This window comes from Vulpes vulpes, chromosome 11 (assembly GCF_048418805.1).
Source record: "Vulpes vulpes isolate BD-2025 chromosome 11, VulVul3, whole genome shotgun sequence".
Lineage (NCBI taxonomy): Eukaryota > Metazoa > Chordata > Mammalia > Carnivora > Canidae > Vulpes > Vulpes vulpes.
This window is the reverse complement of record NC_132790.1, coordinates 43,515,673-43,529,540: the sequence shown is the minus strand read 5'-3', so window position 1 is coordinate 43,529,540 and position 13,868 is coordinate 43,515,673. Positions and strand designations below refer to the sequence as shown.

At 38.5% G+C, this 13,868-nt stretch overlaps 2 protein-coding genes across 18 annotated transcripts in view; one reads left to right on the top strand and one right to left on the bottom strand.

Annotated features, from left to right (window-relative positions):
- Nucleotides 1-6,333, bottom strand: ANKRD49 (ankyrin repeat domain 49). 4 transcript variants are annotated; one of them, XM_025993249.2, is made up of 3 exons: nucleotides 6,263-6,333; nucleotides 2,920-3,274; nucleotides 1-1,514 (listed from the first exon to the last, which is right to left on the bottom strand). In XM_025993249.2, exons 2-3 carry the CDS (start codon nucleotides 3,175-3,177, stop codon nucleotides 1,053-1,055), a joined length of 720 nt encoding a protein of 239 aa, XP_025849034.1. In that variant the 5' UTR covers nucleotides 3,178-3,274; nucleotides 6,263-6,333; the 3' UTR covers nucleotides 1-1,052. The 4 variants fall into 4 exon arrangements, with proteins under 4 accessions (XP_025849034.1, XP_025849035.1, XP_072582299.1 ...); XM_025993250.2 differs by lacking the exon at nucleotides 6,263-6,333 and adding an exon at nucleotides 5,547-5,912; XM_072726198.1 differs by lacking the exon at nucleotides 6,263-6,333 and adding an exon at nucleotides 5,837-5,899.
- MRE11 (MRE11 homolog, double strand break repair nuclease) overlaps nucleotides 6,044-13,868 on the top strand; it is a 72,571-nt gene continuing 64,746 nt past the window's right edge. For 2 of the 14 annotated variants that reach the window (XM_072726197.1, XM_025993245.2), the window contains exons 1-3: nucleotides 6,430-6,641; nucleotides 7,284-7,402; nucleotides 9,229-9,361. Coding sequence is in view for 9 of the 14 variants with exons in the window: in XM_025993245.2 (XP_025849030.1) it covers nucleotides 7,383-7,402; nucleotides 9,229-9,361 (153 nt within the window). In the remaining 5 variants the exon portion in view is untranslated. Of the gene's footprint in view, nucleotides 6,738-7,283; nucleotides 7,403-9,228; nucleotides 9,362-13,868 lie in introns of all 14 variants that reach the window. The other 12 variants (XM_072726189.1, XM_072726192.1, XM_025993242.2 and 9 more) reach the window with 12 other exon arrangements.

Here is a 13,868-nt window from a genome sequence, read left to right as displayed (position 1 = left end):
TTTTTGTTGTTCAAGACTTTTATTTTTTTCTGGATATTTATATTTATGCTTTGTCACTATCCACACTGTGGCTTTTGAAAGCCTGAGCCACTTTGTGGTTCTAGCCCCAACATAATCAACATCTCTTCACTTTTAGAATTCCTTTTCTCTTGTCTCTTTGACTTAGTATGATTTGTATAAAAGGAGGATCTTGGAAAATAAATACTTCCTGTGAACTAGAGAGACCATCTGAGCAGTGCCCCGAACAACACAATTAGGCAGGAAAAACCAGTTGGAGAGCAGATACAGTATGATCTCTTGGACCAAGGTAGAGTTGTGTGCATGTCTAAAAGGCCATGCTGACTCACCAATGGAAGAAGGATCATGTAGGTTGACCAGGGTGAGGTAGGACTGTCCACAGGATTGTGTGAACTGTGGTAGCAAAGGCAGTATATAACATTCACTGACTAAACACTTTAGCTAACTACTTTCCTGAAAATGGTCTATGCTGTAAAAGACAAAGATCTAAGCTTTTTTTTTTTAAATTTTTTTTTTTAAACTTCTGATGATTCAAGTCACTAATAAGTTAGTTCTTATGGTTGGAAATGAAAGCAAATGGCAATGGTGATGTAGAGAAGACAGCTGAACTGCACCAATATACTTGAGATTTTTAAATTAAGTTCTGAGTTACCTCACCTTATAAAAATACGTGTCAATATACTAAATACTCCACAAAGATTCAGGATGGGGGATATTTAAAAATACACTTCTCTTGGATCAGCACCAAAAATATCATTAGTTTTCTATACAACCCGTTACAAGTGTTTGCATTAAAATTATGTCTGATAAAAATTACAAAGTACACATAGATAGGTAAAGATATATCCAAACAACTTTCAAATACATTTTGACATCAAGGTTAGGCGATTCGCTTGGAAGGGCTTTAGAATATGTACTACTGAATTTCTACAGTAAAACTTTTGATGGCAACCTTGTATCATGGGGATATTTCCTATCTTACACAAAGGAGGCACTGGTACTTGGAAACAAGAAAATTACTAGAACCCTTATGGTTATGGCTGAGGTGAGGAATTTGTGCAGCCTTCCACGATTTCAAAGAGGTAGTGATAGATGCTGGTCCGCCTGGCAATATCAAATGCAGTTTCTTCCAGGTTGTTTTTCAGACCCGGTTTGATATAGCGGTTCATCAGGAGGAGTTCCAGAGTGTCTTTGCTGTCCCTGTTCCCAGCAGCGAGATGTAAGGGGGTCAAGAGGCCTTTTGTTTGGGCGTTAATATCTGCATCGTGCTGAAGTAAGAAAGAAGCTACTCTGGTATTATTCCACTTACAAGCACTGTGCAGGGGTGTCCAGCCATCCACTGTCACTGCGTGGACATCTGCTCCTTGTGCAATCAGCTCACGCACCACATCTAAGTGTCCACTGTAGGCTGCTCGATGAAGGGGGGTATACTCATCTTCATCTCTAGTGTTCACATGAGTAGCCTTTTCAGACAGTAGCCTCCGCACTGTAGTAAGCTGAGACAGAAAAGACATCTTTTAAAACCCCAGCTCCACCCGAAACAGTAAATGAAGAAAATTTAACTGTCTAGTGGTGTCAAATTTACTTAAGTTCAATAAAAACTTGTTAGCAGATGACTTAAGAAATAAAAATGGTTTAAGATTTCTTTTGGGGGGATGCCTGGGTGGCTCAGTGGTCGAGCATCTGCCTTTGGCTCAGGGGGTGATCACAGGGTCCTGGGATCAAGTCCCACATCAGGCTCCCCGCAGGCAGCCTGCTTCTCCCTCTGCCTGTGTCTCTGTCTCTCATGAATAAATAAATAAAATCTTAAAAAAAAAAAATTTCTTTTGGGGGCAGAGAAGGCAACAGATTTAAGAATGAACAAACTAGTGTTAAGTTAACCACATTCTTGCTTCTGCGAATGGGACTCTGAATATCAAACACCAATATTGAATGTATGAATATCATAAATTTACCCCTGGCCCAATTAAGGCTCACTACATAAAACTTTTAGTCCTAGATGAATAATACACACTATAATTGTATTTAATATTTTATATTTCGTTAGCGAAGGAAACATAATAACTGATTTTTCTACCACATGATTATGACACCAATATATGTAGTGCATAAAACTTTGAAAAATAAACTTCTTTATCAGAATACAGTGGTAACAAGGAAATCTAGAGATTAAGGAGCTCAAACTAAAACAACCTTAAAAACATGTTTTCAGGAAGTGATTTTCAATTTGGTCTTTGGATCTCTGGTGCTCCCAAGTTAAAAACTTATCAAAAAATACGAGACCTTTTTAATTAGTTTAGTTGCACAGACGTGGAAGAACTTAGTAAAATGAAGTAGAAGTGGCTAAGTGGGAAGAATAGATGTGATGATACTACTTAGATGATACAGGGCAAATAAATATTCCTGAATCTCATTTTCTTAAACTTTTAGTAAAAGGGAAGAATATTCTTTGTGGAGATATATGAGGATTAAATCAAATAATGTAGAAAAGCACATGGTATATTTGGTATTCAAAACATGTTAATTTCTATCCTCCCTCTTCTAAATGATAATTGTCTCTAGGATGATCTTAATGACTTAATATAAATGATTTAAAAAATATAGGTGATTTCTTGTTAACTTTATAATTATCCCTTAAACTTCCAAATAATACCTAATAGGATGCTTTGTGACTTACTAGGTCCCTTCATGGACATTGCCTCATTTGATCCTCAAATCCTGTATAAAAGATACTGGTATTATCATGGCCATTTTTATAGGTAAGAAAATAGAGGTTCAGGAATGGTAGGATCTGCCCAAAATTACAAACCAAATAGAGGTTCAGGGACAGGTCTTCTGGCTCCGAATCCGATACTTTTTCTACTATAGTATGGTTTCCTTTTTAACTGTTTTTGTTTTTACCCGATTTTTTTCAGCAGCCCAAAGAAGCAATTTGCTTGGATCTTTTTCCATCTTTTTTTCTTGTAATTGATACCACTCTTCAGTTTTTTCATCTTGCTCCTCATCTTCATCAGAATTCCCTACCCAGAGACTTTGGGTACCAGTGGGAATAAGGTGTCCATGTGTTTCCAACAATTCAAGTTGGTTAAAGTGTTCAGAAAAGTCCACAGTATTGTCTGGGTCTGGTTTTCCATTATCACTTACTTTCCCTCCTTCCATTTTTACTATGATTCTAAATACAAAACATTTCAAATGCCAGGGTATAAATAATCTTTCTAGAGATGAATTACGTCTGCTTTATTTTATCCATCAATATCTGGAAGCACAAACACAAAAATTATTAGTGAAACAGTAATTAAGTGTTTATCAACAACATAGATAAGCCTTGCAAACAACACACAAATAAATCCTGTCTAAACATTTTGGTTTTACCAGTATTCTTTATATTGTCTAAATACTGGAGCTGAGATTTCAGTTATCTATGCCTTTAGTGGTTAAAACTCCTTATGTTTTTTGTTTTCTTCTACTAAGTCAATGGTTATATTATTCTGAATCTATTGGCTTATATCCTATTGTATTATACTAAGAGTGACATATGCTTAAAGCTTTGAAATTATAATTAAAAAGACAGGCCTATTCATAATTTTTATAAAATAGACACACAAATGACATAAAGCAGAAACAAAAATTTTTAGTTTCTAATAAACTACTTCAAAGAATTTGGCATTTTTAGAGATGGAATAGCCCCAAAGACATCTGTCCAAATCTCCCATCAATGCAGATCTTTATTATAACATAAATAATAATTATCGTATTTCTATCTTAATAATATCAGGTTTGGGAAATTCACTGCTTTAAAATGGAGTCCCATTCATTGATACACAACTATAATTTAGTTGGCTTCTCGTTTTGAACTGGAATGTGACTGTCATTCACTCCATTCGACAAATATGAATAGAATGCCTGATTATGTGCTGGTCTTTGGGTATTGGGATTTAAAAATGAAAAAGATCCATGTCTTAACCTCATTAAGGTTACTGTCTAGGGGAGGTGACTGACAAGAAGAGTATGATCTGTGCTATGACAGGACTTCATCCACATATCGTGAGTATACAAGAGGATTATAATACAGTCCTAAAGGATTAGAGAAGGCTCCTTGAAGGAAGTGACATTTATTCAGCTAGGCTGCCACATTAATTTATAAACCAATATCAGTTTAAAGAGTTACACAGCTTATTAAATCTTAATTTTTTTAAATGCAAATAAATAATATCTTAAAAATACCATTTCTCAGGCTCCCAACTATATTTGTTGAAATCTTATCAGTCTTTCAAGGCTCTTCTCAGATGTTACCTCTTTCATGAAATCTTTCTTGAACTTCCTAATTAGATTTCTCTCTAGAAGCTTTTTTGGTGCTACATATTGTCTTTTTTTTTTTTTTTTTTAACATATTGTCTTATTTCAGCACTAATTAGTTCCTTAGAAGATTATTAACTTAAGGATGGGGACTGTATTTAACTTATATTTATAACCTACTATACGTATAGGCTATAAATATAAAAAGAGGGCATTAAGAAATATTTCTAGAATTAGATTTAATTAAAGCCCTGTCACTTGATTTTGCTTGGAATGGATTTAAAGAAGTTCCAGAGTTAGTCCACCCTTAAGATAGCAATTTCTTTCTAATTTCACAAGTTTAATAGTATTCAATCCTAATGTGGCATTAGATTTTATTATTAGTGCCAAAAATACTAGCCTCAAGCTTAAATTTATCACTCATGACTAATAAAGTCTCTGACAATTATGTCATTTTAAAATGTAATGACTGTACTAAAGGATTTCCAAGTCCTGCCCAGCTTTTCAGAGTCTATTGAGACCCCATCAGGATTGCTTTATGATTTATTAGCTCTCTTGGAATTGTCACTTTTTATTATTGAAGTGTTGTTGATATGCAATGTTTTATTAGTTCCAGGCGTAAAACACAGAGATCCGACAATTCTATACATTACTCATTGCTCAGCACAGTACACTATACCACTGACCATACCTACTGTATTATTGACTATATTCTCCATGCTGTACTTTTCCTCTCTGTGACTTATTTATTTCATAGCTGGAAGTTTGTACCTCTTATACCTTTCACCTATTTCGTCTATCCCCTCACTCCTCTCCCCCCTGGTAACCGTCAGTTTGTTTCCTGTGTTTATGATCTGTATGTAGAACTCCCATTGGGGTTTTCATTTTTTTCTTTACTCTCAAACTATTCCCTGAACCTTGCAATACAAAAATGATCATACATCAGTTCATCCAACACTCTGAACAGATACCAATAAAGTTAATTATATCAAATACAGAAACAATAAAGCACATATTTTATTTGCTTAAAGCACACTCTTTCCTTTCTGTAAAATCCACACACACACACCCCCCCCCCCACTTTTTAAAATAAATTCTGAATTTACTGCTCCAGGTACAATAAATTACATATAAAATCTCTTTTTAAATTTTAGGTAGATTTAATTCAGAGAGTCCAACCTAGGTGCATTTCCTTGACTCAGGATTTTTAAAAATTGAGTTAATTTTCTTACTTGGTAATATTCCACCAGGAAGAAATAGGGTATGTTTCTTAAAAGAACACATTTCGACAGAGATCTAAACTATGTCAACGCCTCACAAATAAGTGAGCAACAGACGCGGTCACAAACCCCCTTTGACAGGTGAAGGCGAGGAGCTTCTGATAGATGAAAACAACCTGCCCTAAATTAAGGACGCATCCACGGAACTAAAGGTCAGATTTCCTAATTCAGAAGTTTCACATTATTTTGTCACTGCACTGTATTTTACTACTCTCAGCACAAAGCAATCCAGATGTGCTGACCCGGGATCCGGAGGAGAAAACAGGAATAAAAGGGCCGAACGCTCTAGCTCTGGGGAGTGGGAGTGCGAGAGAAGGCGCCTGGTCCTGGCCCTCGGGCCCCCTGGTCACTTCCGGGGAGGGGGAAGGCCCCGGCCCGGCCCCCCGGCCCCGTGGGCACTTCACAGGGAGGGAGAGGGCCCCGTCCTGGCCCTCCGGCCCTGGCCCTCCGGCCCCGTGGGCACTTCACAGGCCCGGAGTCGCGCCGGCGGCCTCCCAGCCAGCCCGGGGTGCAGAAGCCGCTCCAGCCCGACCCACGGCCCACGCGCGGCCGAGCGGCAGGTCTCAGCCAGGGTCGCCAGGTGACCCGCCCCCAAGGGCCCAGCACTCTTTAGGTGGCGCGAGGGGACCGGGGAGCGCGGTTCGGAACCAGCAGGAGCTACTACCCACCTTAAAGAAGGGAGAACCGGCGTCGCGAACCTCGCTTCCGGGGTCGTCCCTCGATTTCTCAGGATTGGCTCCCGCTGGAGGGCGGGGCGTCGCCGCTACTTTCCCGGCGCCCTCCCGGCGTGCGGCAGCCAATGAGAACCGAGGAAGAATGGAAGCGTGACGTCATCACTGAGGTCTCGCGAGGGAAAGAGCTGCGGCGGCGGCGGCTGCTGCCGCTGCTCTTTTTCCCTCCTTCCCGCCTAATTCGGGTGGGTGGCCAGCGGGTTCTTACGCGCAGGCTCCGGAGGTGCTGTTGCTTTTCTTCTCCCCTGTCTACCGCCCCTCCTTCTCGGGAAAAAGACAGCCTGGAGGTCTGGTGGAGGAGCTCTGGAGAGCGCAGGTGTGGGGTAGTTTAGGAACCGGACCGCCTCCTACTTCTGTGGGATGGGGCGGAAGCCCCGTGGACTGCCGTGGAACCGTGGGGCGAGTCGGCCAGGTCCGGGAGGGCTCTGGCGTTGGCTTCCGAGGGTCGGAGGCTGGGCTGGGGGTGCTGAGGCTGGGAACCTCGGAGGGACCCGGCGTCGCCAGGAGCTTGGCGGGTTCCGCGGGCCTACGGCGCCGGCGAGCTCCGCCGAGCACGTGTTCCTGTTTATTTACAGTAGTTTAAAAGCGGGGCCCTTCCGTTTTCCTAAACAGGACCATTCCTTTGAAAGATCTCGTGTTTGAGCGGCAGATACGGAGGCTTCTCCATGCTCTGCGGTAGCCTGTGCATGCACTTTAAACATTTTTGCACAGAGTTGTTGGTGTGCTAAACCAGAAGTATTATATGTGACCCTTTCTGCACATTTATTTAATAAACATTAGTTTTCCGTGGTTTAATCATAATGGTGAAACTAAAGTAGCACTAAAGATGTGCTATTTTCTGTTGTTAGCTCTTAAAAAATAAAAATATAACAGGTGCCTAGATGTACGTGAGATTCCTAAAATTGGTAGTCTGTTTTTAAAAGAATGTGTGTTTTACGATAATGTAATTTGCTTTTAGAATTTGGAATCGAGTGGATTTCTCTGACATATTTGATCATACGACCCAGGAGTACTTGGAGAGAAAACTGGTTCCAGACCAGCTGGACTGACCCTAAAAATGAGTCCTGCAGATACCCTGTAAGAACTTGCCTTCTGGAATCCTTTTTTGTTGCTTCGGATTTCTAAAGTCCATCAACTATGATCACCATGAAAGAAAACTTACTTAAAAAATTAGTCAATGAAGAGCTTGCTTATGAACAGAAATGTTTGTCATCAAAAAGAATATTTAGAATGTTAAAAAGTTAATATTACGTGTTAACTAAAAGATAGTATACAGCTGTAGATTGAGGTCTTGCAGTAACTGAGTATATTACTGCTGTATGTAAGCTTATAGTAGGTTTTATCTTAAAATATTGAAGCTATCAATATTCTTTAACTTTGTGAGGGAGTCTTACTGGTCAATGCAAGCCTATTTAAGTGGATTTTTTGAGTACTGAATTGCTCTAGCGCTGAATAAATTGGAAATGAATTTGAGTGAAATGAAAGTCAATAAAAGAATCAGAAGTTATGTGGAAAAAGCTTTAGACTTGAAGTCTTTCATCCTGATTGCAATTCCTTGGTTAATACTGTGTGACCTTCGCAGGTTAGCAATTCTCTGAACCTTGCCTCAATTTCTTCATCTTATATGTATAATTGGAACAAAATTGCCTTTCTCAGATTAATTTAGATGTTTAAGTGAGAGAATTCATTTGAAAATACTTTATAGATTGCTATGGAAGCATAGGGTAATATGACTTGAAAGTATTCTGATTGGCCTGGGTGTATGTAGGAATTAGAACTCTGCATATGTGTTAACTTTGAAGTTTCAGAAGAGAAATCTTTTCTGGAAAAATCTCACATATAGAGATTTCAATTTTGGAGATCTATGTGAAATTTTTTTTAACTTTATTATGGTTTAATGAAAATAGACTGGGTGGATAAATCCTTCTTCCACTTAGTTGTGTGATAAATCATTTAATTTCTTTCTGTAACATTCTCATTTTTCAGAGATAGTAACACCTACTTCTTTACATGTGGAAGTTGAGATGAGATCATAGATACATAAATATTTTAAAGTAAAAGTTAAGTGATTAATTACTACCTTGCTGCTTCAGTGAGAGTACCTTTGAATACTACCAAATTCAAATGGAATTGTAAATAATTCTGTTTTGTTACTTGGCTGAATTTGTTAATGAAACACTAACTTTGTATAGGGAATAGAATCAAACAAGTGTCTTCAGAAGCTTAAATGTAAGTTACTAGCTTATTAGGATAAAATCTGTGTATAGGGATGCCTGGGTTGCTCACTGGTTGAGCGTCTGCCTTCGGCTCAGGTCGTGATCCCGGAGTCCTGGGATCGAGTCCCACATCGGGCTCCCTGCATGGAGACATGGAGCCTGCTTCTCCCTCTGCCTGTGTCTCTGCCTCCTTCTCCGTGTCTCTCATAAATAAATAAATAGAATTTTTTTTAAAAAATCTGCTTATAAAGTAAGAGGAAGGACTTTTTAAGTTAACTAGTCAACTTTGATTTTCCTGGAAGAGAGCAAAATAATAAATAGCAAGTTTAGATCTGGGATCAAATTCTTGGGATTTGGGGGTGGGACAGAATTGGAAAACAACCAAGCTTTTAGGTCCAGGGTCCAAAGAATGTGTAAGACTGAAGTAATAAGGTTATACTTTTTTGAAGGAGTCACAGAATCTTTTTAAAATTCAAGTGTGTTTTTTTGTTTTAAATTAGTCATAGACAAACTAATGTTGACGATCTGTTGAACACTTCAAATTTTCAGACCTCTTTTAAAGCTAGAAAAGTGATTTTACTGTATAACTGCTATTATTTATCTTCTAAATTTAGGTTTTAATCTGAGCATCCTTTTAATGAATTATATTGAAATGTCCCCCCCCCCTTTTTTTTTTTTTAAATACAGTGATGATGAAAATACCTTTAAAATCTTAGTTGCAACAGATATTCATCTGGGATTTATGGAGAAAGATGCAGTCAGAGGAAATGATACGTATGTAACACTGGATGAGATTTTAAGACTTGCCCAAGAAAATGAAGTGAGTTTGGTTTATATTTTTCCGTTTTTAGTATGTTCCTGTTGTCAACAGACTCTTCCTTTCTTAAAGTTGATATGTTTTACAGGCTCAGGTGCTCAGATTGCCTGCTTAAGCATCAATATACTAAAAAACCCAAAGCAGATTTTTGAGTACTTTGTGATCTTAATTCAAGTAGGAGCTAGTTTTGTCAGAAGTTTGTAAAAGTTTACAAATATTTATGGGGTGTTTGTGAGTATGCAGGATCTTGTGGCAGTTTCTATTTGAAATGGAAAGATGACTCATGATTTCTGCTTTCCAAGAACATATACCAGTGTGTAAGATAAGACAAATGTCCATAATGCTCAGAGGCAGGATTTTACATGGTAAGAACCATAAGAAAATTATAAACAGCCTTTCCTGGGAGTTTAGAGGTAGAAGAGATAACGTATAGAAGATAGCAAGATCAGTTTAGTGAACAAGGTGGCACTTAACTTCGGCTTTGAAGGATGGGTAGGCTTCTGATGGGTGAAGAGTATGAAGAATGTGCATTTCACGGGAAACAGGAAGAAGGGCACAGGGGTGAAACAGTATGAGGTATGTTAAGGGTACAGCAGGTCAGTTTGGCCATATGTTAGAAAGCCTGCTGAAAGACTGAAAACGTTTGAGCTGCATTAAGGAGGGCTTCAAATGCCAGAATGAGGAGTTTGTATCCAATTAAATGGAAAAAATCTTCTGGCAACAGGATATATAGTATGAATTGGAGACCAGACTACCTTTTTAAAGTAGTGGCCTTGGGATGGAAAAGAGGAAATGAATACTAGAAATATTTCAAAGGTTGGATTTGCATACTTCAGGGGTAGAGTTGAGGAAAAGGGAGAGGACAACCTCTGGAGTATGTTAAGTTTGAGCCAATGGTGGTACTAAAATAAAAATACCTTCTAAGTAAGGAAGGAGTACTTCTTTATGTGAGAAGGTGGTAAATTCTGATTTAGGCCATTTCAGTTGGAGATTTCAATAGGACATTCAGGTCAACATTCCAGCAAGCCCATGAAAGGTCCTGTTGGACATTTCAGGAAAGACCTGGAGAGTAAATGTAAATGCTTGTGACTTAAAAATTACTATCTTCAACCTTGATTTTTCCTCAAAATTTTGTTTAGTTTTTCTCTAAATCCTTTGGTTCTTCCTCCTGAATGTACATAGAAACTGTTTTTGTGCCTTTATGTTTAGCCCAAAACTTTCATCATATTTTGTTGCACTGTAGTAGCTCTCATTGGTCTTTCTATTTGCATTTTTCCCCTAAATCTATTCAGCATAGCAGCCAAAGTGAACTTTTAAAATCATAAGTCAGATCATACCACTCTGTTGCTTAAAATCTTCAAGTGGCCTTCCATTGAATCTAAAATAAAGTTCACACTAAATAAGATTCACACTGATCTGGCCCCTGTCAGGAGACTTCTACAACTTTCTGCATTGTTCACTGTGCTCTGTCCACACTGGCAAGCTCTACCCTGGGACCTTTGCACTTCTGCTTAGAGCATGTTTTACGTTTGTGGAGAGGTCTTTCCAGATATCTCCAAATACTCTCTTATCAATTACTCTTTATTTTTTTCATAACATCATATGAAATATTATTTTGAAAATTTACTTGTTTACTCACGATTTTCTCCACTAGAAGGTCAGCTCCATGAGAGTGAAAAATCTTTTCTGGTTTTGCATGCTGTTATCTTAAAATCTAGAAAAGATCTAACAAGCTGTAGATAACTCTTAATGAGGGAATATCTAATAGTCCTCTTAAAGTGATTTCCTCTTGCCCTGAGGGCAGAGAAACTTGGAGCCCAAGTAGGTCTGTTTCCTGCACAAGAATCTTGTGTTTTTTCTTTCCTCATAGGTACTAAAATGTGTCTTTTCCTAAGCATAAGCTGCTTTCTTCTACTTTGTCCTTTGCTTTCCTTCTCTTTCCTTGTTTCCCTTTCCACATCTCTTAATTTTAACACTCTCCTCTCCCACAGCCCCAATGCATATTTACTTTTACCCCTGATTTTGTATTTAGTATCCCTTATGATTGAAATCTAACTTTTTCCTGACTTTAAGTCCTTTATTTTGTGTGTCTGTGCTAGCTAGCCTTATTTCTACTCCTTAATTCCTTGGAATCTTTTTTTTTTTTTATTTATGATAGTCACCCAGCGAGAGAGAGAGAGAGAGAGAGAGAGAGAGAGAGAGAAAGGCAGAGACACAGGCAGAGGGAGAAGCAGGCTCCATGCACCGGGAGCCCGACGTGGGATTCGATCCCGGGTCTCCAGGATCGCGCCCTGGGCCAAAGGCAGGCGCCAAACCGCTGCGCCTCCCAGGGATCCCGGAATCTATTTTTTAAAATTTATAGCTTTGAAACATTATCAATCTCACAGAAATATTGCAAGAATAGTATAAAGAATTCCTTACCCTTCATTCAGATTTTCCTACATTTTACCACAATTGCTTTATTCTCTCTCATTATAGATACATACGCACATACTTTTTTCCTGAACCATTTGAGGGTACATTGTGTGTATAAACACAGTGCACTTATCAAAACTGGGAAATTAATGTTGATTCAATACTATTGCACCATTTTAAGATGTTGCGAATTGTCTCAGTAATGTCTATTAAAGCAATTTGGGGGCAGATTGGGAGAGTCTAGGTCCTAAACTAGGATTACATTACATTTAGTTGTCATGTTTCTTTTGTATCTTATAATCTGGGACATTTCCTCAGTCTGCCTCCTTTTTAGTGTTCTTAGAGTCACAAACTAGCTTTCAAAAAAAAAAAAAAAAATAGAGATCCCTGGGTGGCTTAGCGGTTTAGCGTCTGCCTTTGGCCCAGGGTGTGATCCTGGAGACCTGGGATCGAGACCTATGTTGGGCTCCCTGCATGGAGCATGCTTCTCCATCTGCCTGTGTCTCTGCCTCTCTGTGTGTGTCTTTCATGAGTAAATAAATAAAAATCTTTAAAAAAAATATTGTGGTAAAATACACATAAAAATTTACCATCTTAACCATTTTTCAGTGTACACTTTATCAGCTTAAGCACATTTACATTGCTGTGTAACCAATTTCCAGACCTCTTCATTTTGCAAAAGTGAAAATATATCATTTAACTACTCCCCCCCTCCTGAAATGTTTTTTGTTTTGTTTTCATTTTCTTCGTTTTTTTTTCCTATGCTGTTAGTTGTGATCATTTTCTTTCTTAAGTCATGTTCATTTTTGAAGACCTAGCTTAAGTGCCACACTTTTAATAAAGTTTCTCTGACTACAGTAGGATGGAAAACTTTTCCCTTCTTTCCTTTTAGGTTCTTTGGTCTAATAATTAGATCACCGTAAGACAAATTAATAGGTGAAAAACAAATTTTGTATATACAGAAGCCTTATAAGAGTATTAGACTGCCTGGAAGTTATCTCTGATAATTCCTCTCTTCCTGGTGTAGGCCAACTGTCTAAATTCTTTTTAGGTAGTTAAGGTGGGTTTTTTGTTTTGTTTTGTTTGGTCTTTTTAAAAAGCTTTTCCTGAGTCTGCTGAGTCTTAACTGCCTTTAGCTCAAAATAGTCCACATGCCAAAGTGACACTTTTTGGGGATGATATATTCCGTTCCCCCTCACTGCTGTAGCTCAGGTGATCTGTACTGCCAGGTTCCTTTCATATTATTAAGAATTAATCGATTTTCTTTAGGTAGATTATACACTTCTTGAAAGTATGAGTCTTGGGCTCTTTTTTTGTATAATTCTTTGCTTCTCTCTTGTTTCTAGAATACTCTTCCTTAAAGTTTCATTTATTCTTCATAGTGTAACTCATGCCACCACGTTGGCATATCTCTTGTGGATTCCTGTCCTCAGATGAGTTTCTTCCCTTCATTAAAACTGATTGTAGGGGATCCCTGGGTGGCTCAGCAGTTTAGCATCATCTGCCTTTGGCCCAGGGTGTGATCCTGGAGTCCCAGGATCAAGTCCCACATCAGGCTCCCTGCATGGAGCCTGCTTCTCCCTCTGCCTGTGTCTCTGCCTCTCTCTCTCTCTCTCTCTGTCTCTCATGAATAAATAAATAAAATCTTAAAAAAGAAAAAAAAAAGGAACTGATTGTGATGTCATTGCTGCTCCTGGTTTGTTTACATATCTGTTCTAGTGCATGTCTGAGTCTGACATCTGTTCAGAAACATAACACTTTGTCTCTTCGATTGGACTCAGAACATATTTAGGAAAGAGATTGTATTTTATTCATCATTGTGTTCTCAGAGCGCAGTACAGGGAATTGCACATTGTCATTGTTTAATGAGAGCATGGACATCATCTGTTTTGGAAATTGCTAATTCCTATGTGCCAGTGCCTGTAGGAGCCGTAAATAATTGCTGAATGAATTGGATGAATAATCTGAATTGAATTGGGTCTCTTGGCCATAGGTTTTGTTAAGGTGCCACATTTATGTTTGATTTGAATAACGACGACGAAAAAGAAATAGTGACACTTTGGTTAACATGAGTCAGAGGTTTGATATAATTTGA

Bases quoted from the DNA above. Each gene is read 5' to 3' on its own strand.
- ANKRD49 (XM_025993249.2), bottom strand. From the start codon at position 3,177: ATGGAAGGAGGGAAAGTAAGTGATAATGGAAAACCAGACCCAGACAAT. The intron at 1,515-2,919 runs GTAAAAACAAAA...TTTCTGTCTCAG, and splicing joins GGGCTGCTGAAAAAAATCGG to CTTACTACAGTGCGGAGGCT.